The sequence below is a fragment of the Acanthochromis polyacanthus genome, chromosome 14, assembly GCF_021347895.1.
Source record: "Acanthochromis polyacanthus isolate Apoly-LR-REF ecotype Palm Island chromosome 14, KAUST_Apoly_ChrSc, whole genome shotgun sequence".
In the NCBI taxonomy this organism is placed as follows: Eukaryota; Metazoa; Chordata; class Actinopteri; family Pomacentridae; genus Acanthochromis; species Acanthochromis polyacanthus.
The window spans coordinates 23,049,859-23,076,000 of record NC_067126.1 but is presented as its reverse complement, the minus strand read 5'-3'; the positions used below and the strand labels follow the sequence as shown (position 1 = coordinate 23,076,000).

Sequence of the window (26,142 nt, the reverse complement as noted above, 5' to 3'; positions counted from 1 at the left end):
TCAGGTGTAGAACATATTCTTAAGGATAAGGACTGACTGATTGATTTGACAGATCTGTTTAACTGTCAACCTCAGTTAAAGGCCAGCGAGGAGCCAAGTCTGGGACCGTGCCACTGTCCCAGATGGGGATGAACATTGCACAGTTATTAATATTAAAAAACAGTCATGTTCACGTAGCTTTCTAACTTGACCATTTAGAAAATACAAAAAATGGAAACAGAATTCACAATGGAGCTAAAGCCTTAAAGGACACACATTGTACCCCTTTTCAACAAATGAATGCAAGTCTCACATGTCCCCACATTTTTATTTTTTCCAGCTCAAAATACTGCAAAGATGGTTATTTTCACCGTGGCTGTACAACTCTTGGGCTTAATAATGTTCCAAAACAGGCTGTGTCACTCAGAAACCCAATTAACTGCTGCTGCCCGTGAACCTACAGGAAGAAAACTCTCTCTGTGTCTGTAATAGACCACGCAGAGCAAAAATAACTGAATGCACGGCTACTGACACCAGAAGACCAGACTTTTCTGTTGCTTCTAACTTTGCCTCAGAGCGATGATTTGACATGGAAATATCACCAAACTCAAGGCCTCCAATGCTGGGGCTGAGACATTTTAGAGTTGGCAGCAGATGCTCAAGAAAGTAACCAGGTGAACTGGAGAAGCTGCTCCTTCTGATTCCCAAAAATCTGAACTGGTCGACTAATAATTTGTTTGGTGTGATGTAGCACTTGGATCAAATTACACAGCCGGGAGGGAGGTTATCTACTTGTGAGGGGACCTGAGGACTGGGAGAAGGAGACGTCTCCATGTGTTAACAGCTTTTTAACCCCAAGGTTTATAACAACCACAAAACAATGCTGACATTACATTTGCTAAACTTACTAAAATTAGACATTTGAGCTAACAATTTTTCTGGTGGAAAACCTAAAGATGTCTGTCTAAAGGGGGAAATCATCTTTTCACAGGGTATACAAAATCAGCACCATAAACTGATGGAAATAAACACACATAGGCCGATGTAGAGGAAATAACTAAGAAATCCATGTTTAGGATGTTCTACTTACACATACTGGCCAAAACAGAGCAGCTGTAGTCTGTGGTTGTTTCAGTTAGAGGGATGGCACAGGAACTTATAGGCTGTTTTTTCTTGCTCACTGTCTGCTATTGTTGTTTCCTCACTATTGAAGATATCAGACTCCATGATAAAAAATGTCAATGGTATATAACAGATCGTGCAAATTGTTCTGTTGTTGGCTGCCGGAACCAACTCAGGTACTTCATCATCTGTGCATTAGCATGTTGCACAACTAATGTGTCTAACTTTGATTGTGTCATCACACGCAGGAGCAATGTTTGACTGTTTACTGTTGAGGGACGGTCAGAATCTAAGAAACTGGGACAACATTAGACCTAATTTGAACCCATTTAAAAATAGAGAATAGTGGACTGGATAATTTACACGTCATTTCTTTGCACTTGGCACTTTGTTGACCTTAGTGAAGCGTAAGCTCAGCAGGTTCTCTCTGTTACAGAGAAAACCTGCTCCATGACTCATGCTTGTATGTGTGTAGTTTCACAGTACATAGCACCAAGGTACTAAGGTATTATATCTGAAAGCTGTAGTGGCCGGTCATTCTTTAGCAGCTATTGTTGGTAGTTTATCCTAGATGTTTTATATTTCTTTCATGTATATTTAGAATTTATCGAGGCTGGGTACTAAACCTCAGTGCTTTTTGTACTGTATGATCAGTGTGTGTAGTACAATAGTAGAGCATTAAACACTGTAAGATACTAACAGTGAACAGAAATATGCTGTTAATTTGGGGTAACCCAAGAGGTTAGGCATACCACATGCGTGCAAATGCCCCAACCTGCAAGCCCCTGATTCAGCTGACAGTTGGCTGGACCACGTGCTGCATGTCATTTGTCTTCTCTCTTTCCCCATGTTTCCTGTCTCGCTTCACTATCAACTACAGCCATACAAATGCCCAGAAAAATCAGTCACATTTTGTTAGGTTTATATTTCAGGCATTAAATATTTGAAAAATGTAGCTTCTTTTGTTTAATGAAAAAGCATTACTTTAGATAAACCATGTTTATATTTCTCAAAGTAAGATATAAGCAATATTATGTTGCTTTCTGCAGTGGAACATAATGTCATTTGGTTCAGAAGTCTCATTCAACTACAGCTGTTTTGCAGTACTATCTATCCTTTTACCCCTTGCTTTTTACTTGGTCTTTAGTAAGAGCTACCTGATAACCAAATAGCTCTCACAGACAGTTAGACGTTCATGTGGTGAGTAGTAGTTACTATGGTTACCTCTGCTTTTAACCTGAATAAATTGCGCCTCTGACCTTGCTTTTGTATTGGTGGAAAGGTGGGTCAGTAGTGAACACGAAGTGTTTTCAATTTTTTGCCAACCATCAGGCTAGAAAGGATTCTGCTTTACATCGGTGTCATTACAACCAAAGGCTTCTCATCTATAAGATTATCAATACAAACCCTCATGTACACACACACACACACACACACACACACACACACACACACACACACACACACACACACACACACACACACACACACACACACACACACACACACACACACACACACACACACACACACACACACACACACACACACACAAACCACAAGCTCCATGGTTCCCATGACAATAAGTGGCTGCTTCTGGACTTTCACTCTCCACAAGAGTCACGGCCAGTCGGCCAGAGAGAGGATCAATAGAGGTATTGTTGCTTTCAGGATGGCTTGTCTTTCCAGGAAGTTGCTGCTGCTGCAGGGGTCTGATCAATGACACTGACAGAGAGACTGACAGAGAGCGAGTCATTCCTTCAGCACGATGCAAGGAGAGGGGAATGGGGTGAGACTGGAGCAGAAACAAGAGTGAGAAATGTGCACAGAGAAATCTGTATAGAACAGATCATGTGATACTGTAATTCACCTAGTATAAGTTTTTATACGATTAAGAGATAAAAACTTATGAAAACCGAAGTTTACTGTCCATTTAGTTAAAAAGACAGATTAAAAATACTGCATAACAGCTTAACATTCTTCCTAAACTAGAGTGAAAACATTCAAAGTCTGTGCATTTTTTCTCATGGTCTGCTTCCCTCTTTAAGTGGGAGTAAAATGACTTCATTATTACATTAGCTCTCTGAATGGCACAAATTATAATGTGCACATTAAGATTTCAGCATCGGACGGACATATGAATGTTCACACACGCACCGATTTCCAAACCAACAGGATGTGATCTGTGAGAAAAGGATGTTATTAGAGGAATTGTATTTTCTGTCTCACAAAGGGAATTTCCCCGCTCACACTGTCATAACTCTGATCAAACACATAGTGACAGAGAGAGACATAGAGCCACAGAGAGCCAGAGAGAGAGAGAGAGAGACATGAGACAGACGACTGTAACATCCGTCACAAGCCAACTTGTCACCTCGTTTGGAGCACATGCGGCGCTCACACATTCTGCTTTTCACTTCCCTCAAGGTGTGCCTGCGAGTGACTGAACGCTTGTAAAGCAAGATAAAAAACTGACTGATCAGCCGCTGAAATTAAAGCTCGAGACCAAAAGGGGAGGAAATTGCAGCCAGCGTGACAATAGAAACGTTAACCTTTCAGTATCATCAGAGGATAACAGGAACAACTGAAGTGTGGGCTGTCTTTTAAATGTCTGCCAACGTGTACAGACACACCAAGGCTTTTCCCCCACCAACTCTCAAGTAAATCTGAGGTGGGCTTGAGGGGAAATTTACAGTAATGGGAGAAGTGGAGGGAGGATTGTGGGAAGAAGTCAGCAATACTGGTGCTCCAATTTCTTTGATTTTCCTTGTGGGGGTCTTATTTGGGTTAATATGTGATTTTTTTTAAGGGCTCAGTCACTAATGATGTTTTGTTTCATTTTCAAAAAAGGCAATTGTACTTTGCAAATCCAGTTGATAATATTCCATCATCAAAACAGATGTAAACCAATGGCTTTACTGACCCTCAGAAAGAAAAGAAAAATATTTGTAAGGAAATTCATAGACTAAAGAGTTAGTGTTCCAGGAATGTTACAATAATGTGTCCAGTTGACAAAATATTGCAATTGGAAAAAGTTCATATTAAGGCAGGCAGTTTATTTGATTCTGTCATTCGCTGTTTTCCATTTGAACCCAGTTTATCTGAATAAAAAGAGCAGTACTTACGCTGACTTTGAATGCCTGGACTGTGTTGTCCAGCAGCAGTACGTTGCACACAACCTGTGTGTGCTGCCTGTCTCGCTCCAGCTCCGTCGCCCGGACATTGTAGGATCTGCCAGCAGGCAAGCGGAAGCGCGCGCTCATCACGCTCCTACCAGGGTCTGCAACAGCCAAAAACACAGCAGAGAGGAGAAAACGATGAGCAAGAGAAACAAGAGCTGAAAAAAACGGGCCGTCATTACGTCATGGTCTGATCTGTCAAGTCTCGTAAAAAATTTCAAATCGTCTTCAACGGATACGTACGATGAAACTTAATGTGTCACCGCATGTATACCCCTTTGGTAAAGGCTCGGTCTGTCCACAAAAAGCGCAATAAGATGATATGCGGTATGTCATGTTGTACTTTTCTCCCTACAGCCTCAGTGAAGGCAGCTACGCAGCAAGGCAAGCCTGTACAAGCATAGTGAAGAAGCAGAGAGTGAGTGCTTCATGAGAAAAGAATGTCAATGAGTAGGCAAGGAGCGGATTCTCTAACAGAGGATGCAGACAGTACACAGCAGTCCAGGCCAGCACTAATACACTGATAAGTTACTATAAATAACATGAGAGAAATTAATGTGCAGAAGAGTTTAAAAACTCTGCTTTTTTTCAAAATGTGATTATATTTCAGATCTATAATAGTCAATAGGGAATATTTCACGCAAGAAAATACTCAGGATATTTAGTCCTTTCAGCTGCCTGGTTTGATACATAATAGCATTTTGCAACTATTTTAATTTTCAGTAAATTCTAATAATCACCCGGCACGTGTGACTTTTACAGTATTTTCATCCTATCATCCCATCATCAACATGCCCGGTTAGGATGATTGGTTGGTAAATAACGGTAGTGCAAACAGTGGCTGATGATGCCTCAATTACTCATCAGAGGGAATAAATAACAATTCAGTCAAGAAGTCTCCATTTAGAGCACATCAAAGCATCTTATTAGTGAAGCCACATCTGACTGCTTCTCTTGTCTTCCTAGACTGCAAACTGATCAAATGTGGCTTGAATCCAAGCTTATGAAGAAGAATGATTCTTTTCTCACAAGAAACGTGAAGTTCAACCAGATCTTAAACTACTATCGCTCCTCTCACATGCTGATGTTTGAATATACTAAATATTAACATTTACCACGGTAAATGTTGTTTGACATGTTTGCATGAGTCTACTTTTATATATTAATGCCATGTCTTGCATATCCTCTAAAATAGTTTGGCACTGGGAGAAATAGCAGCTTTAGAGTGATGACAACATTTAGACAATCAGAGACTTTGAAGAAAAAGGCAAACATAAGGCCGTATTATGTTTGCTTTGTTCACAGGTTAAACAAATAAGATCTAACCTGTTGCTTAGTTAAATTTAGAGGTTGTATTAAACAGATTTGTTACCTTTAGTCATGGCTGGCCGCACCGTGTCACCAGTGCCAGTCTTCAAGCAAAGCTAACAAATAACAACTAGCTTCATATTTTTATGAGTATGGTATGAAACTTCTCTTCTGCTACCAAGAAAGCAAATAAGCATACTCTCCAAAATGTGATTATTCCTCTACAATTTTCTATGGCCAGTTCAGTTACCATTCAAAAACTGTCCTGTTCTTTTAACTGTCAGTCATTCTTAAATGCAAACAAGGCGACGATGAGCTCATTTTTTCTATTTTGTGTCACTGCAACACTGTTTTCCCTTTTTATAATTTGTTGGATATCATATGCCACTGCAGTGGGTTGGTTCTGTGCCCTCCCTGTCTGCCTCCTGCTTTTTTATTCTTAGTTGATCTGCCATGACAGGAGACATAATAACCCCACAAGGGTCGTGGCCCTGTCGTCAAGAGATGCGGTATTTGTACCGATGGCTCTGAGTGAGCACATTTGTGTTTGTATATAGTATATATGGAGGGCTCTCTGTGTGTCTGAGCTGCTTGTCAGAACACATCAGCACAACCCCCATGACCACTGGCAGATGGTGTGCACTTTGTGGATGTATACAAAGGCACAAACACGTACATAAATCTATACCAACAGCAGACACATTGCCCACCCCCTCACCCCCAGACATTCAAACTTCACACAGCAGATAAGCCTGTACATATGTTTTGTACAAGCTGCAACTACACCTCTGGTCAGATAATCCATTAAAGTGTCTCATTAAAAACTATGATGTAATGCCTGCTGAACTTAGAGCATCTTACGAGGTGGATTAAAACATGAATGAATACAATGCTCCAACAAAGTGTAACAACAAGTTGTGTTAAATATAAATATTTTGGAGTTTGCTTCCTCCACTGTGACAGGAAACCTTTGGGCTGTGGACAAGGGATATTTTCAATGTTGTTTGTTTGCTTGTGTGTCTGCAAGACTACACAAAAACTTCCAAGCCAATTTCCTAAAATCTGGTGGAGACGGGGAGATCATTTGCTGCCTGTCATTCTACCGACTCTAGTTTCCTGAATATTCTGTCTGCTGGTAATGCACGAAAATTTGGTGCTGATCCACGTTTCTTTCTTAACAATAATAAAGACCGTGAGATAGCATTGAGCATTGGATTTGTGGTTAATACAAGGAACATCAGTCTACATATTAATCATGTATTTTTAAAGAAGCATTCCACTGGTTTTAAATGGCCAGTGTTACAACAAAGGAGGTCATTTCATAATCTGTTGAGGTTGCAGGTTCTCTAATGTCATCTCTGGCTCTTGAGTAGTCTGAAAAAAAGTAATTCTGCCATGATGTCACCAGGGTTATCTCAGCTTCTGCTTGGAGACTATGATGTTGCTTAAGGACAGTGCATTCCGGCAGTGGCACAAAACTGCCAACACTAATTTCCGAAGAAATTCATACGCCGTTATGAAATACAGCATTAGCCTATAAAGGAAAAGACCAAGGGCATGTTGCATCCCATGGTGGACATGAAATGCACAGTATAATGATTGTTTATGCTGTTATCTAGTAACTAAAAAGATCACAGTATGAGTAATCGGTCTGATTTAGATTGACAGGCAACATGAGGGCATACAACATGCAAGATGTGAAGCTGGCCGTACTTTAAGTCTTAAAGGTGGGATCAATATTTTCTGAAAGCTAACAGAACTGCACACAAACAGTGGGATAGACAAGTCGCAAATGCATGCAAATATGCAAAGACACAGGCAAGCCTGCTTGGGAAACAGAGCGAGTGGACCAAGGAGATGAGCAGAAACGGATGCAGAGATGAAGCCATGCAGAAGGAGGCGAGGACAGAGCAATGCACTCCTATCAGTGGCTCACACGGACGAAGAGATGTCGGATACATAGACGATGAGCTCTGACACACAGACTCTCTCCACAGGCTGCATCGCCATCCCTGCTTTGTTCCTGTCCTAACATTTCTCTGCCATCCAGCTGAAGACAACTTCAAGGATCTTCTATGTAATTTGCAACACTTTAATCACATATTTCCCCACAATGACACTTTCTGTCACTTTAAACCATTTGACTTCTTTAAAAAAAAAAAATAAAAAATCTCATGTATGAACAGTTTTTGAAAGCACCGACAGTCTGCCAAAAAATACTCACAATCACGATTCTCTGTGAAATTTGACAAATACACTGATAGTTGATTTTGTCAAAATAGCCCGAGGCTGTTGCCAAGGCTACAGCAAACTAATGTATTACAACTGAGGGAGCATGTTCTCCCTCATTTCCTTTGTTCTGATGAATTTTTATGCCAGCGATTTTACAGTAGTGTAATGCGCTTTATGCTCTTTTCTTCTAGAGACAAATTTCATTTTCTTGCTTATACTCATGTTTGGTTTCCATACTAATAATTTTGGTTGTGTCTTTTTCTACTGTATCATTCACTGTCGTACCATTTTCAAGTCGACTCGATTCTGCTCTCCATGTTCTATAATTTTCTGCTCTGCTGTGTTGTTTTCAGCTTTGCTCTGCTGAGCTGGACAGGACAGCCACACTCCCCAGAGAGAAGCCTCCGGAACTCCGGAAGCACGCTACCATTATTGCTTCCTGCAGTCAGCAGAGCTTACAAACGGGCAGGAGTGCATCTGTGTGTGTTTATGTGTGCATGTATGTGTGTGCATGAGGGCCCTTGACCCTAAATCTCCCCTCACTGGTGGGCTCCTCCGACTCTCAGAGCTTAGTGCAAACACAGACGCTCCTGCAGTCTTCCTGTCTGTACACGGGGATACACGCCTTTTAAATAAACGCATATATAAACACACCTACTTTAGCACATTAACATGCACACAGAAACAGAGATTTGTCTGTTATTTAACCTCGAAGTGAAGTTGTGTATATCTCCACTGTATGAGGATCCACATACACTCACACACAAACAGAAAGGCACAAGAACAGAACAGAACTAGGTAACTGAACGTTACCTACTAAACTATGATTCTCCCCATAATTTTTATTTATACTAACTGAATTAAAGTCTTCAAAGGAAAAGTTGGTGTCATTCCCAGGTCAGCACTATGGCTGACTATTGAACTTCATTTGCCCTATACATTTCTATTTATACCTCCATTTTCTTCAAAGAAACTCAAAGACATGGTACATATGGTTTTTCTGTCCTTTTGTGTTGCTTTGGAACAATTGAAATAAGAAGCTAGCAGTTAGGAATCTCAAAGGAATCGTACATAACCGATCCACAGTGTTTCATAAAGCATAAACTAGGCCACAGACAAACAGGTGGTCAATTACAGATGTGTGCTGCTGTGTACATGACTGTGTATATGTGTGTGTGCGTGCATTCGCAGACAGCTTGTGAAAGCTGCTTTCATAGTAAATGATTAGAAAAAACTACATTAAAGTCCTCGTAGATCATTTAAATAGGAACATGTACTATACACAGAGGGGAAGTCTGCATGGGAATGGAAGAAAGTCAAACCTGACCTGACCCAGTGTTACATTTTAGTTATTGCTTCTCTACAAAGAAAGCGGGATCCTTGGTATTAACCCTCTGAACTCCACTTTTTAAAGATGTCACATTTTATTTCACTGAGGGTTTATTTATGTGCTGTGTGTAAACATAGCCTGCAGTTCAGCTGAAAAGCCAAATATCTCTTGAATGTTGCAGCTGATTCCTAATGGCTTCCCAGTAGAAAATAAAACAGAATTTATTTAATTAAACAGACTCTGTTTATTATAAACGGTCAACTTGAAACAACACAAACAGCATAAAGTGATTTATAATGTTCAAGCACCATTGGAAAGTTAAAAATGAGATTTGAAATTTTCTAAATGTTTCATTTTTAATTTCTTTTCTAAATGGGGTATTTCTGGCCAGTGGGTTTTGGGGTTCAGAGGGTAAGATCTGCATGGGAAAATAAAGCCTTTCTGTTTCAGCTTTTCCAATCAGCTGTGCCCCCACAGAACAGTCATCCTATCCTCTTTCTACCCATCCCTCTTTATAATCCTACACCCTCCAAGCATTTGGTGTATATACTTTTTTCTTTTTTTTTTACTCCACCTACCATCCTATTCTCCCTCCCCCATCGGACCACCTCCGTGATCCCTTTGATTCTACATACTTTATGTAGGGCAGCAACAACAGCAGACAGCATTGTTTCACATCTGCGTCCGTTTGTGTGTGTGTCTAATTGACAGATTCAAACAAAACATTTAAAATGTGGTAGGGGGAGGTGGAGACGCTGCAAATTAAGGAATGTGGGCAGCAAGTGACCTCTGGTCTCCTTTAGGGTTAGCCACATGTGGCCTGGGCTGATGGTGAAGTCATACAGTGCTGCCTGTCAGAAGAGAAGAGAAGAGAAGAGAAGAGAAGAGAAGAGAAGAGAAGAGAAGAGAAGAGAAGAGAAGAGAAGAGAAGAGAAGAGAAGAGAAGAGAAGAGAAGAGAAGAGAAGAGAAGAGAAGAGAAATCCCAACCCAAACAGTATAATGAAGGCTTTGTCGTGGAAGGTCAAAATCATTACAGAAAAATGACTTTGTTTCATCTTCTTAATTCTGTCACATCCTAATCACCTTGATTTTTGTTTCATCTTTTGATAATATATTTACAATAGCTGTTGCTACTACAACTGCCATGAGATTGCATAATTAAATATACCCAAAACGTAACCAAAAACAGTTTCTCAATATCCTTGAGAAAGTTTGCTGTTATTATTTCACATTGTTATCTTGCTCCAATGCAAAAAACCGGCATATGCATGACAAGGGTTGTAACATAAGATGACTTTGCAGCAGATTTACCCTCATTTCACCTGGGCAACCTCACAGATACACTAGTTTAAAAAATGAGTGCATATGCTTTCAAATAAATGACAATTGCACTGCACTTGATAGAGTTCAGTGCTGCATGAGAGTTCAGACTGGCTAAAAGCAAGAGTTTCTATGGGTTTCATTGTAGTCATTCATGCAAACACATCCCTTAGGAAAGTAGGCCACATTGATGAGTCTAAGTCTTCTAAAGTCTGTATCAATTCGCATATATAGATGTAACAGACATCTGTAATAATCCAGTTGAGATATTTTTCTGATTCAAATTCAACTTTCTCTTGTACACATGCATCTTTACAATGCTGTGGGGGTATAATAGATACAGTGGGTCCACAAATTTGGCATATCAAATCAACCGTACTAATTCTAATTGATTATGATCTCAGGAAAATGTCCAGCTTGGTTTTCCCTCCCTTTGGTCTCCAGTTCATCATAATTCAGCTACACTGAGATGCAAACGTCTGCAAACCTCCGCTTGAACTTAACTGAACCTTTATGGAATCAGCCTCTCCAAATCCAGGAATGAAAATCCTGAGTCAGCCGGCTCAGCTGCATTGATTAGAACAACTACAAAGTCCATTCTAGCTTCCTACTGATGTTTATCTGTTATTTCAAAACAGGTGATAAGCATGTGCAACAAAAAAGAAGCAAAAAGGTAATGCTATCTTAATATTAGGAATTCAGTATTGGAATAATATTGAGACAGATTCCAGAAAACATAAGTTGGGGTCTCTGCTACAAGCAATCGATCATGTTATAAGCTGTAATTGTGTAAAGATTTGTATTTTACAGCTGCAATGGCAGCATCACAGTAACATTTAATTGCATGTTTGTATGTAATAGAAAATAAATTTGTATTGACAACTATGAATGGCGGCATGTCTTGGTACAAAATGCGAAAGTCCCTTAGCAGAGAAAGCACAGGTGGAAATAAAAGAATTAACAATAGCTCTGGTGCAGCAATCACTGCAACGCAATGTAGCAGTTAATCATGTGTTTCACAAAATAAAATGTCTGCTGTGTAAGTTAAGACGCAACCAAAGATGCACATGAAAGCTGTTTCTATCTCTGACCAGCTCAACTTAGACAATCTGATTTCCACTACAGCAGAAAAACACTACTTTCATTTCCTTGATTGCAGCATCCCTTGAAACACTTTTTTTTCTCTCCTCCCTTGATTTTTTCTTCGCCTCTCCTCCTGTCTTTAACTGCCGGTATGGCCTGTGAGTCCATTATGCAAATTATAGTCATCGGTGCCAGGGAGCAGCCATTTACTCATGCACACAAACACACACAGAGCCATTCATAAAACCTAACACCTGTCACAGAGATTCCTGCTGAATCAAAGATGCAGATAATGGAGACTTGCAGCAGCTCTTTCAGCTCATTCTGGACTATATCAGTATCACACTCATCTCCTTTAGATGCACCACACAAGTTCTCTCATGTGGCCATTATAATATCTTTATTATAAAGTCATCCAGTTCACATGCACTACTCCTCCCTCTACTTGTCCTTGCCTTTATTGGCCTCTATACTCCTCTATTCTCCACTCTAGTCTGATCTTCTGTATTCCTTGCCACATGTCTCCTCATAGAAACATCTCTTCAGCATATTCTGCTTTTCTCACCATCTTAGTACTGCACCTTGTAAATAACTGGCCAAATAATTAAATCAGGGCTGTCCAATGATTTAAACAGTTTTCCACTGCACTTTACAAACAGTTACAGGTTGACATGATGGGGAAGACAAGTGTAGGTAAAACACCCTCTGGTATGAAGTATATACTTCTAATTAATGTCTACATCTTTTGGTTTTTAGTCTACAAGATAACATTTATCTCAGAGTAAAACATTGGTAAATAATATGGCACACTACATATCCACTTAAAGGTAGAATAAACACTTTAAACAGATCATCCTATACTGATTATGTTGACAGCATTATGATTGTAGTGCAATTTCTAAAAAAATGTCAATGCGCATAGGTTTATCATCCCAGCATGCAAATAAATACAGTGACTTCACAAGATGTTGAAAATTTACATATATCACAAAGGTTACTGCGGTGACTCTGTAGACATGGGGGAGAAAGCCCACATTGTGAGGTTTCCTGTTTTCAGCTAGCACGGCAGCCAACAGATCTGTTGGTGCTCTGTAAGTGTGTTAACGTCGAACTGTTGCATTTACAATTATTTACTCACCGCATTAAAGTTATGCTGTGAAACTAGAAAAAAAATAAAACACTGAATAGCTGGATAAATAACTGATTTAATTCACAGCACACAGACTGCAGCTCATGTGTCTGACTCATCTCACAAACCTTTGTTCTACCAAGGTATGAAACCTGTAACCATCTATTGAGGATGATCTGTTAAATGTGCTGCTCTTCACAGGTTACTGCTATTATAAATATACGATAAGCCGTAGATTTGTTTGCCACGTGGCTTTTATAATAGCCTAACTTTCCTTAGACCAATGGATTAGAATAATAGCATACTAGGTAGGGTTGTCAGAGAGGCCACTGATGGTTTAAACACACTATTCAGTTGGAAAAGAATGAAAGAAAAAGCTAAACTGAGCACTCATATTGGAAATACCAGAGGGGTGGGACAGTGTTCTGTCATTTATACAACTAGAGGCCCTCATCTGTACAGTAATGTACGCGCACACACCTAACACACATCCCAATGCACACGCAGAATAAACAGAACACAGAGAAACAGAGATGCAGGTCTGATTAAAGCAGCACATTCCCCTGATTTTTCCTTTCCTGCTGACACTGGCACCTTTAAATGTTACCAGGGGTCATGTTCTGAACACGCTGCAAATTTCCACCCGCATCCACCCCAACCCTGCACATTCCTGCCCCACCAGCAGGGAGGCCAGGTGTTGTGTACCAAGCGCACACCCTCCTGCTGCTAGGCAGTTGGGCTGCTAGGTTAGGTTAGCGCCAGAGCAGCTCTGATACGTGGCTGAGGACAACAGATGCATTTGCACCTACTAAGGTGTGAGAGGTTAAAATGAAATGTCAAGGGCAATTCTCTAGCCATTTCTGTGTCCTCTTTGAGATCTTGATTGGAAGATTTTGTCCATTAAAGTAATTATGCTTAAATGCACCATTATATCACACATTTAACAGCCTATGTAAAACATTTTTATTCATTTACATTAGATGATTAAATAAAAATAACCGAAACCCAAACATGAAAGAATTTAACATTCCTTTCAAAAGCTCAAAGTGCAGGAATTAGTCAGTAATCCAATACTATCACGTGATTATTGCCATTATGTTGTAACATGTAGTTAGACCTTAGGCCATTTCTGAACATGTGTAGTGACTGGTTCTAGCGATCGGAAGTTAATCAATAAATATGACACTTTGACATTTGCTGCTTTGACCAGTGAAAAGTAACGCTGTGATTCAGTAGGTTCTTCTGTAAGGAGCTCCGTTCCTCTCTTTGTGTTAACTACATGGCATTATTCTAATTTTGATAAAAGACACAATGCTATTAATTCCTCAACCCCCACTCTAAGCAAGTGTGTGTTAAACAGCATGTCGAATCAATAAGCGGTAAGTTAATCAGCCTCTTTTCATTAGGATGTAAAGCCCCTCTGGACGTCACGCACACAACAAAGGACAAGCAGCACAAACGTGTGCACTAGCAAGCACTTATTTATTCCTGTGTGATCATGTATGAAGGAGACTGTTTTGCATTTTAATAGTTTAAGCTTATAGAAACTGTGGGATTAACTGAGTGTTGAAAATAAACAGCAACCTCAAAGATCCATCGACACATTTAGTGCTTACTTGTTTCTCAAGAACAACTGTGGACAACAAAGTCTGTCGAAATACCCAAAAACTCAAACAATGTTCTGTTTTAGCTTCTGATATTTTCAAGTGTTTGTACGGGATAAAACTAAAATAGAACAGCACAAGAGCACATGTATATGCGTCTCCACAACTGTATCATGTACTTTACCTTAAAAGATCTTCACATGACAGGCCAGTGTCAAAGCAGTTTAATGTCGGAGCAACTGATTTTCTTGAACAGTTGCTGAGTTGGGCATCAAGGCTTCAAACATTAAAATATGAATGGAATTATAAAACAGTAAGCACTTTGATGCTGTGCGCACTTTGATCATGTGAAAGCAGCTTTGGCACTGCATGCCAACACCAATGTATCCATACAGGCCCTACAGTAAGAAATCATTTTAAGGCATTACTTGACTTTCTCTAGAAAAAGGAAAACATTGACTACTGCAATAACCATTACTGCCAACAACGAGAAATATTTTAAATCACAACAGAAGCAAAATATAGCTAATCCCCTTTTCTTAAAAAAAAAAAAAAAAGGAATAAGTGCAGGTAACTCTAGCTTAATGCATACATGAGCACCATGTCACTGGTGAAAATACAGACCCAGACAAGCTTTAAGTACATTTACTCAAGCAGGATTTTTTGGTGAAACTTCAATAACAAAATCGGTCAGGCTTTTAGAGAAAGACGGACAGAGGATAGCATGTAACAAAGTCATGACAACTACATGATTCACTTAATCCCTTGCACCCTCAGGATGATCCTGCATTCCTATTCTTAGAAGCTGTAGCTGTTGAGGTAAACCAATAAGAATTCATCTCATCAAATTTCAACCCATCTCTTAATTACCAATCTCCCTTTACACTACTCAAGCCGTTTTTCTAAGAAGCCTTAGATATTCTACTCTCGCTCTTTGCTGAGAAATAGAATTAGACTGGGGTTGACATTTAAATTGAGAGAAAGGCAGCTGGTAGTTCAGGACAGAGTGCTAGGAAAGGGCTTTTTTGATCAGCCAAATCCTTTAGAGGCACCACAACAGACGTTTTCCTGGAAACTGCACACCTCCTGCTGCAGATTGGAGTTTAACTAAAATGTAAGCATATTATCAATGCTGCACTGTCTCCAAAAGGTCATGCACCGAAAAGAGATTGTCGGATTTGCCCGATTCATTTTTCACATTTAACAATGAGTTCTCAAGGTCCCATTGGAGAGATAGAGTTGCACAATAGCAGGATTTTCCCTTTTGGATTTCAGGGAGCTTAGGTGCTGTCTGGATTCCTGGGAATAATGGTGGTTGGGGGGGTTGAAATGACGTGATCTCCAAGTCTGTCTGTCTGTTCATCAGCACAATTACACAAAAACTACAAAGTTCAATTTCACGACATTTAGTGGAGACAAGGAGCACGGGCATAGAAGAACCTGTAACATTTTTGTGTGAATCTGGACCATTTTGGTTACAACTGCAAAACTGAGCACTGGCCATGGTGGAAGTGTGCTCCCTGAGTGTCCTGTTCGTTGTTTTGTTTTTTTGCTCCATGTTGTGTTCGATCATTGTACTTACCATATTTGTGAATGAAAGAAAATGACTGACTTGTCAAAAGTCTACTAATTTCAACAAATAGCAAAGAAGCATCAAAATTGGAGAAAGCAGCACTGGTAAGGCAAATACTAAAATATTAAATCAAAATAATAAATAATTAAACCTCTAGAAATAGAGTTGGAAAAAAAAATACTGCTGGAACACTGCTAAGAAAAATAGTCTTCAGCTTGGGTAAATCTGACATGAGAATGCTCATTGCACTGTTTTCAAGAGTAACTGGATGTGCTGCAGTGACTAAGTAAAGACTCGTGGCTTCTCTATACACAGACATCTAGCTAGCATACCACCTGCACGAGAGATGTTAGGGAACATTGGTAAATTGTAGTGTCTGTCGAAAAGAGGATGCTCAGCAAGTGAGACATTTTGAGTACAATTTAATTTATATTTTGTCTCTGTAAGATGCAATGAATTCAGGTTAAAAAATTTTTTTTAAAGTCTTAATTTTACGCAAAGGTCTCAATATTCAATTATAATTTGACCACAGTAGTGCAGTGCGAAGCATACATTAGAAAATGCTTTCACTGGTGGTTTTTATCACAGAAAACATTACATGTGAACACCACCGTACCTTGTTTAGTGGTTTAGCTAGCCACCTTTCCATTTACCTTTTCCTTTGAGAGTGCATAAACACTCACTGTTGTTTTTACATTCATTCTGACGTGTCGCCTGTGTATACGGCCTAAGGTGCCACACAAAAACATGTAGGCGCTGCTCCTAAGCCTTTCTATTCTAAGAAAAACCCTGCAATACAATACACAAAAGAAACATATACAAACACAACAACCAGCAGCACATAACACAGACAGCACTTTGATTCTCTGTCTGGTTGCATCTAGAAGGTTCTTACCGCTGGCTACAAATGTACAGTAGATTATGCGAATGCAACACACAAACACACACACATTTGCATTATTACACAACTGCCTAAACAACAATGTAAACTGAAACTCACAACATCTACGAACCAAGAGAAGGAGAAATTTCTTCCATTGGTAGGATGACCAAAACAGCAAGTGTTCACGTATCTGTTGAATTACTGTACAACAAGCTAAAACACACTTTGTCACATTTACACGAACGCTCACAAAACCACACACAGCATTTGCTGCTTTAAAACGTGAGAAAACTAATAGTTTAGATGCTGTCAGCACTAATGTGCACTTCTGAGTCTTTCCTTTAGCATGTTTTTCAGAGCCGTAACTGGTGTGGTCAGTGTGTGTGTGTGTGTGTGTGTGTGTGTGTGTGTGTGTGTGTGTGTGTGTGTGTGTGTGTGTGTGTGTGTGTGTGTGTGCCCATAGGTAGGACATACTTAATAATCTGGAATGTTTTGCTGATGATAGGAATTCTGCTTGATGTATAATTTACAGAACTTGAGGCTGTGCATAAGCTCTACACTGTGCCACAGCTTTATTTTGACAGTCTTTTTGGTCAAACTGTAATCTCTTCGAAACAAACAACAGACTACTTATGACCTGAAAGCCTTCTTGGCTCCAGCATCATTATTCGGCGAAATAACTCATAACATCATTAATATACAGCTGCTGCTGCTCTGTCCGTACTTGTTCAACCGCACAAATGGTGTAGACAAAAATGGTGACATAAGGATGCAGGATGTGGCTAGCAGTATGGCAAGTGCTCAACATAGAATTTTTATAGATTATTTTAGATACTTTCCTTAAATGAAAGTGGATTACAAAAAAAGTTTAAAGCGGTTTAACTATAAACTACCAAAAGTCCTGTTGCGATACGGGTGATTCAAGCAGAACAGGTGATTCAAAAGTAGAGCTGCTGATTAAACGGCTCGTATCAATGTACTATATAGCACATATAACAAGAAGCGTGTGTGTGTGTGTGTGTGTGTGTGTGTGTGTGTGTGTGGGAGGTGCTAGGGGATGTCTCTCTAGCACTGCTCGCATGAAGAGGTGAAGATGAAGAGATGGAGGTGGGTGGAACACATTGTGGTTGGTAAATAGGTCCAAAACAGGAAAGCGTGGGTTCACCTGACAGTCACCTCAGAGCCTGTACAACGTTGTCATGTTATAGCAAATAAGGTTTGCTGGTTAAAACTACTGAGACAGCAATTTGTTGTTTTTTGCATGACTTGAAGTTTAAAGGCAGAAATTTGTGTCTGGATTAACGCCCTTCAAGGCCACAGTTTGCTTTGCACAAAATGCGGCGGTGCATGCTTATGCACTAAACTAAAGAAGTTGATACAAATCTGCAAGCAGCAGTTTCATTTCTGCTAGCATCACTCATCCCAGTGAGCATCAATGTCCTGACACAGTAGGGACAGTCTTCAGATAGCACTCCCACAACTTTGATAGGGAATACTGTGTGAGAATAAAGCCGTTTCGAGAGCTTCAGCCTGCTGGACTCTGATCAGTGCTGTGCAACATGTCTCATATTGATGAAGATGGCATTTCATCTGCAGCCCAGGCCTGATATCCTACAACCTCAGCCAGGTTTTACAAACAAGGGTTAAACAGTGCTTGATTTAGCCTGTTCTGCATTAATCTTTTTTTTAAAAGAAGATTAGTGCAACTCCAGACCTAATTAATGAACTCATGAAACCGATTCAGTTTCAGAGGAATGATGCTATTGTATAGAACAGAGACGCTTTAAAAATGGATTATGGTTAAGTTTGGCTGTAGTGTGACATTCATGTATGGCATGTCTGTAATTAATTTCTTGTTTTATTCATCTCTAGCTCTTCTAAAGACTCAATGCTCACAAATTCTTAAGGTCTTGGATATCTGGACTCAAATTTCAAAAAGTCACTGAAACAATTCTACCTGTTTATGCTCTTTGCTCAGATGAATATAGATTATTGCTATGATCTAAACTTGTTCACTCTCCTGCAGTGAAACATCAGCGGCGATTAACCAACATATACACCAGTGAGCGCGATAACATTAGAACCACTGACAGGTAAAGTGAATAACATGGATTCTCCCATTACAATGGTACCTATCAAGAGGTGGGCTATATTAGCAAGTGAACAGCAAGTCAGTTCTTTAAGCAGGAAAAATGGCCAAGCATAAGGATCTGAGCAACTCTGACAAAAGCAAAATTGTAATGGCTAGATGACTGGGTAAGAGCATCTCCAAAATGGCTGGTATGATTAGTTAGTATCTTCCAAAAGTGGTCCAAGAAAGGACAACCAGTAAAGGTTGAGAGGATCATGGGTTGATGCATGTCGTCCGATCACACAGAGGACCTACTGTAGTACAAACAGATAAAAACCTTAATGCTTGCTGTAATAGAAAAGTGTCAGAAGAACACACATTGCATTGGAGCTCACTGTGTATAGGGCAGATTGGTCAAACAACCCACACTGATCCTTTCTTTTCCGTCTGGTGGACAGCGAGTGTTTAAGCAGAAGTGTGATTCACTGGGTAATGTTCTGCTGGGAAACCTTGGGTCCTGGCACTCATGTGGATGTTAGTTTGACACATACTACCTACCAAAACATTGTTGCATAAAACATGCATCCGTTCCTGGCACCAGTATTTCCTGTTGGCCATGTCCTCATTTAGCAGGATAATGTACCCTACCTCACTGCAAAAATGTTCAGGACATGACAAAGCGTCCAAGATGTTGACCTGGCCTCTGAATTCCCCACATCTCCAATCAAGCCACTGTGTGAGTTATGTAAGTGAAAATTACATCATGATCAAATGTTTTATTTCATTCAATGCAAATAATCGTGACAATACCATAATGATCTCATTTTAATAATGACCAGCATTAAAAAAAAAAAAAATCGAAATTGTAGCTTTTTTTCTCAGAACTCCCTCCACTCTAGACAAAGTTAGCAAAGTGTCATCTATAGGAAGTGCTTGTGACTTGGGACAACATAGTATGGTCCAGCCACAGTGTGAAGCTTTCTGAAGCCATTTCTATCCACACTGAGTGCTAGCATATCTTTAACAATGCAGTATGCTACTGCGTGGGTCATGTCCTTGTACTGCTTGAATGTTTTGTCATTGACAATGTTGCTGGTGAGCACCGCTCCGTTGTGGACCGTGGGTTGTTTCTAGAGATGTGGGTTATTACTGGCTGCACATTGCCTGCTTCAAAGGTTGGAGGTGGTTAAGGTGACACAATAAGTTTGTTGCATTCACACCCTTGGTCTGAACGGTTTTTCTGTACAGTTTTCCACCCAGCAGTGTTCTGATCTTGGTCAGACTTCAATACAAAACAAAACCTACCACATCAACTAGCTGATTTGTTGTCTTTTTAATGCACAATTGCCTCTCTGCCTGCACCGATTTTCTTACTCTGCTTCTGTAGTTGTACCGACCAAACAACATTTTTTTAAATGACTTGCTGTTTGCTTCTAACTCATAGCATGCTTTATTATTAGGGACATAATAGGAGGGGCATTAGCCAAGGAGGGAGCACACCTGGTGTTTGTTTATGCAGTCGATACTGCATCTGAAATATAAGTGAAATTTGCAAACATACTATTGAACATTTTGTTATATCGATCAATGAAATGTCTATTGATCTATACATAATGTCATCATTTTGCAACTGAAATTGGCCTTTGAATTGCCTTAAGAACGAAACTGAACTAAAACTATTAAGTGAAATTACAGCAAGTGCTCGCAGCGGGAGCTTAGCTAGCGTTAATCAGTTAGGATTTGGCTTGGGCAAGAGGTGCTAAAGTATGCACAGATTTATGGTCCCCGTAATTAATGTGTCTTAGATTAAAGTGTCCAAGAAATGTCATGTATTGTCCTCTTGCTAGCAGCTTCCATGCTGGCACAGAGGCTGATCGAGAAAGAAAGCAGGCAGAGCAGCCGTGAGTCAGCCAGAGCCAGCCCCCTGCCTCATGCTGAAATCAGAGAAACCACAAGAATGTAACAGCTTCTGTTATTATCCCTCCCTGCTGCCTCGCAGCCTGATGGCCTGCCCCAGAAAATAGCAGTGAGGCTGCCTGTTTCTCTCACTCACACACATATACATACATGCACACGCGCACACACATGCAGTCTTGTTCTCATGTTCTCCCTGTCCTCTCGTTCTCATCTCTGACACACACAAACACACCCTGATTTCTCTCAGGGTACGGCTGTCCATTTTGCTTGCTTTTCTTCTGCACACACAGATACTGTATATAAGCTCACACACACACACACACACACACACACACACACACACACACACACACACACACACACACACACACACACACACACACACACACACACACACACACACACACACACACACACACACACACACACACACACACACACACACACACACACACACGACTTGACAAAATCACACAACCTGCAATTTGTTTTTCCCTCTGAGAATCACTGCAAACGATAGACAAATCCAGACACAGAACGCCCACAGAAAAACCAATTTGATGCACAGCACATAACTAGCCAGTTGACACACAGCAAAACAGAGCAATATATTGAAAGACGGACAAATTGCCAGAATGTGCAACATATTGTCCTGAGATTCAGCATCTCTCTATTAACAAGAGTTTCCAGGGATTCTGAATGTGCTGCTACTTACTTTCGTTCAAATTTCAAAAACAAGTAAATTGAGATAAAGTATATGCTTGGGAGGGTAAAACAAACTGACAAAATAAAAACAAAAACATTTTACTACAGCTACCACTGTCAGTTATAGTGCAGAAACAATGACTAACAACATTATTATATAGTAAATTTACAGTAAACAGCCCTACAGTACAATCAGTACATTTTTATGACAGATGCAGCTTACAATAAGTTCATCCAACCTCCACACAAACAAGAGTTTCTTTCGTCAAACTGAAGCTGCACGGTTGCATGTATAATATTGACTGCTGTCCAGTTAAGACCTCTATGCATCACTCTACAGTATGACTCAGCAACTCCTAAAAACAACTTTTTGGTGATAACTGCCCTGTGGCCTTGTTTTGCAGACTCCAACACGGACAGAGCTCTAGCAATTACTACAGATAGCTGACTGTCTATACCTCCAAGCCAACATACAGTAAGATTAGAAGCTGCCTAACTCAACTCACCTCCTTGCTGTAGTTGTGTTATCCAGCCATAAAGCAAAGACCTCTAACGCTGCTGAGGTTAGGTGACTATTACCTGGTGGCAGTGCCAGTTTTAACACAGCATTGTTACGGTGGCCACTTTTAATTCCTACAGTTAAAATGAAGCACTAAAATCTTGGACATTTATAGGTTTTGATCATATATTGAGTCACTGTTCTTAAATTGTAATTCTCCCTAGAGCCTGTTGCTTTCCTGAAATTAATTTTTTATGATAAGCTCTTAAATCTGGAATCCATTTGTCTGTTAAATCAATGTCTTTTTGACATTCAAATATAGATCTCCACCATTTTCTGTATTGGTTTTGGCCATGTCACAAAAAATAATGTTAGAAGAACCTTATTATGCATATTAATACAATTACATAGATCACCTAGCCCACACATGCACTCTAGATCTCTCTTGCGCCTGGGAATTCACAGTTGTTTGCCTTATTCTATTCCATATCTGTTCAAAATTTTGTCACAAGAGGCACATGACGTCTGGAGTTATAGTCAAAAATGTGTTTTGAGAGGTGACAATGATCTTGACCTTCAACATCAAAATTCCAATCAGCCCTTCCTCAAGGCCAAGTGAATGCTTATGTGAAAGAAATTCCCTCCAGGCTTTCAAGAGATACTGCATTCACTAGAATCAGACAGATGGATGGACAACCTTAAAACATAATGCCTCTGGCCTCAGCTGTCACCAGCTTGGAGGCATAACAATAAATTTAAATCTTTGGAAGATGTCAACCATTTTAGCTGCAATATATCTATTGTTGGAAAATGATTCTAGAATTAGGCCGTCATTTGTTGTGAAAAACTTCGCTTGTGGAAAGGCTCATTCCTACACTCAGGCTGTGAGCTCAGGTTTTGAATGGTTGGGGCAGGCCCAGATATCAACCAAGGAGAACAACAGCTTACGCATGTTGTTGGCCCTTTCCTTCTTGCTCGCCTCACTGCATCATCTTGCATGCAGTGACAACGTTTTCACAGCCCACATCTACATTTGGCACTCGTCTGCTGGCTAAAACAGGGGAAATTATGGAGAGACAGAATTTACAAACAGCTTTGTCTTGGACAAGCTGGTCGTGTGGAATATGATTCAAGACCAATAAGGATAAAATGAAGGGAGAGAAGGGTTGGAAGGAAAACAGGGCTGACAGTAAAGAAATCGGAAGTAGTATGAAATAAAAACAGCACTACTAATGTCCTGTGTTTTTAGACTGCTCTTTATGTCCTTGTTTGAGTTGGATACGGAATCGCTTTGCGCTTCCTCCACACATCTCCAAGCAAAACAAGCAGCGGATAAAACTAGGTTTTACCATGTAAACTGTTGATGTTCCAGAAATAACCCTGTCAAGTGCCACACAAAAACACACTGCATGTCTGAAAACTACGGCAGGAAACTAAAGATTAAAGACATGGTAACCAATATAAGACGTTCTGTTTCTTGTTTTTCTATGCCATGATGGAACCATTCCAAAGTTGTTTTTATTTCATGTCAAAAACAATGAAATCTTCAATGCAATTCTCCCAACAGGGACACAGCAGGAAAGGAGCGCCACCCATTTTTGGATCTGACCCACTGTTCTTGGGCAACTGTGTCCTGTGACCTCTTGAGGTATTCAAGGCTCTTTAAGCAGCTGTTTCAAAGGCAGACCTGAGAATCAGAAGCCACATATATACACACACACTCGACTCAGTTTGCACAAGCAGCAGGTTAAAATGAGCACGTGGCAATTGGTCTAGAAATGAGCACATCACAATACACCTTTAAGAAATGGTGCATGTATGTGTAAAGTCTCATAGAAGGGTATGTCTTGCTGTGTATGTGCATTTCGGGGGAGAAAAGGTAGGATGATAGCAAAGCAAAGGACAAGCCAAAACACGAACTGGAGCATAACTACTGAGCAAAGAGTAAGGAGCCAGCTGTACTCACATACCTGAGGAGCATAAAGATGGGGGCAGGGCTGCAGTGGAGAGGAATCTTCTCTTTCAGATAAGAAATGTTGGGATCATATCTTCTGGTGGCAAGTCTACAATAATTAAAGTGAATGATTCCTGTGGCAGTGGTGGTCAGACAAGACTGAATATATTACCGTATCCTCATTTTGCCTTTGAAGTATCAGCTTGAGTGCAAACATTTGAGCAAAAATAAATTACTGCTTTAAAATCAAAGCAGAAATTCATTTTAGAGCAGCAAAATCATTTTTTGTCAGAGCTAACCAAGGTCTAATTACATTTCTTGTACGTATTGTAAAAATTAAACCCCTAGACTGTTTGTCTAAACTAAAAAGATGATTTCCCAAATAAGTCAGATGTTTGAGCAGCAGCCAGTTTTGCTAAGATGGTTCCAAAACACCAGAGATTTAGGACACATTGGTCCCTCAATGTACCGTTTTCACTATGCTATTCATACCGTCACCGGGTCTGAAATCGTCTGCAACAATTACGGCAATGATTTCTGGTAAACAGAGCAAATGGAATAGTTGTGAAAGCTCTACGTGGCAGAAGAAAAACAGCCCTATTGTCAGAGAAAGGCAAAGACGGTGAACGGGGAGAGTGAAAGAATCTAAGATGAACCTTGGGCAGACATTCACTAAAGTGAGAGAGGTCTAGGATTTGAGAGGGTACAAAACTGCCTTGCAGTTGGCGTTATTTCTACTAGATCAGCAAGTGACAAAACCTGCTTACTTACGAATACAACCAGATGTTTATTCTTCCGTTATCCTAGCACGGACATTGGGGTTTCTATTTGCTGAAAAGGGTAAAAAGTTGTCAGATGCAGCTTTACCTCATATTTGCAAGTGCTTAACTAAAGTTTGCTTATACATCAAAAAATTCTGACACGACAGTCTAAATTACAGTCCACACAACCTGACTTCAGCTATGTCATGTCAATTTGTTCAATGTAACCTAAAAAAGGTGTAAATCACAGATGATAAAGCTTATGTACATGTAAGCAAACCAGTTAAATGAATGAATGATGTTCAGTGACTGGGCAGAATCAAATGCCAGAGATCGCCTCAGATACCCAAGCTGTAGTTTCTCGTCAAAACATTGTTTTATAAGTTTTTTTAGGAGCGGTATACATGCTTCTTTAGAAAAAATGTTGCTATTCTTGAATGTAACCAATGAGGTTAAACATATGGCATACTAACTTAACATATTATATCTGCTCATCAATGCCAGGTCCCTTTTCCCCTTCATTTTCCCACCTGTGCAGCTGTCCTGTAATTTTCTTTCCATTCCCCTATTCATCCCATGACCATCCCTACATCTACCCATCTCATACCTAGTGATCATCAATGACTGTGTTAATCCTTTAATGTCTTTATGTTGCGCTCTCTTAATCCAACCATTGGCACGCTAGCTCGGTCTATCTCACAGCCACTAAACTATAATCTAGCTCGCTTTATCCCCTGGCTCCTTTGGCATAATCTAGTCCTGCATTTTTCAGAAACTGGGTTAGAACACACAAGTGATTCATAATAGGGCCGATAAAGGATGATGAATTACAAGAGATATCTAGAGCCACTCTTTATGTTGCCAAGGCCTACAGGGATGTAGGCTAGTGGAGTAAAAGGTCCATTTCTCTTCATGAATCAGAATGATTTGAGTCATTTTGTCGAGGGTCTCCTGAAACTGTTTACCGTATGTTTCCAATGCATTACTAAATTAAATACAGAGTTTGTCCACTCCATATAACAAAAAGGGGTTATATTTTGTTAACTTGTTTCATGTTGATGTCATCTTATATGCCCTTTTCTTTGCTACATCCTCATATGACCTCTTCTTTTAGCTTTTCTGAGAGAGACATTTAATAAGAAGTTTTATCTTACTGCTCCCAATGGGAAATAAAAGGAACTATGCTTTTTAACATTCTGGTTGACTTACAACATGACTGCCACAGGAAACCTTGTTCTGGTTTCATACATATAGATTTTGGCCTGGATTTATATAATATTGAAATTTTGGGTAGGTCTAAACACATTATGTACAAAATAGATATAATTGTTCTGATGTCTAAGCAAATAGTGACCTTTTTTTTGGCCTTGACATCCCAATCATCAACCTACCCAGCTCTGATCACTCCGGCAGTAAACATTTTCTTTCTTGAGGTGTCAAACAGTGAAAAGGATGTAAATAAATTATGTTAACGACGTTGTAGGTACAGATA

The 26,142-nt window shown here is 39.9% G+C and overlaps 1 protein-coding gene across 1 annotated transcript in view; it reads right to left on the bottom strand.

The window, feature by feature from the left end:
* ptpn4a (protein tyrosine phosphatase non-receptor type 4a) overlaps positions 1-26,142 on the bottom strand; it is a 75,204-nt gene that overhangs the window by 42,379 nt on the left and 6,683 nt on the right. Inside the window, 1 exon segment of the mRNA XM_051958634.1 lies at positions 4,227-4,381. Coding sequence (XP_051814594.1) covers positions 4,227-4,364 — 138 coding nt within the window. The 5' untranslated portion in view covers positions 4,365-4,381.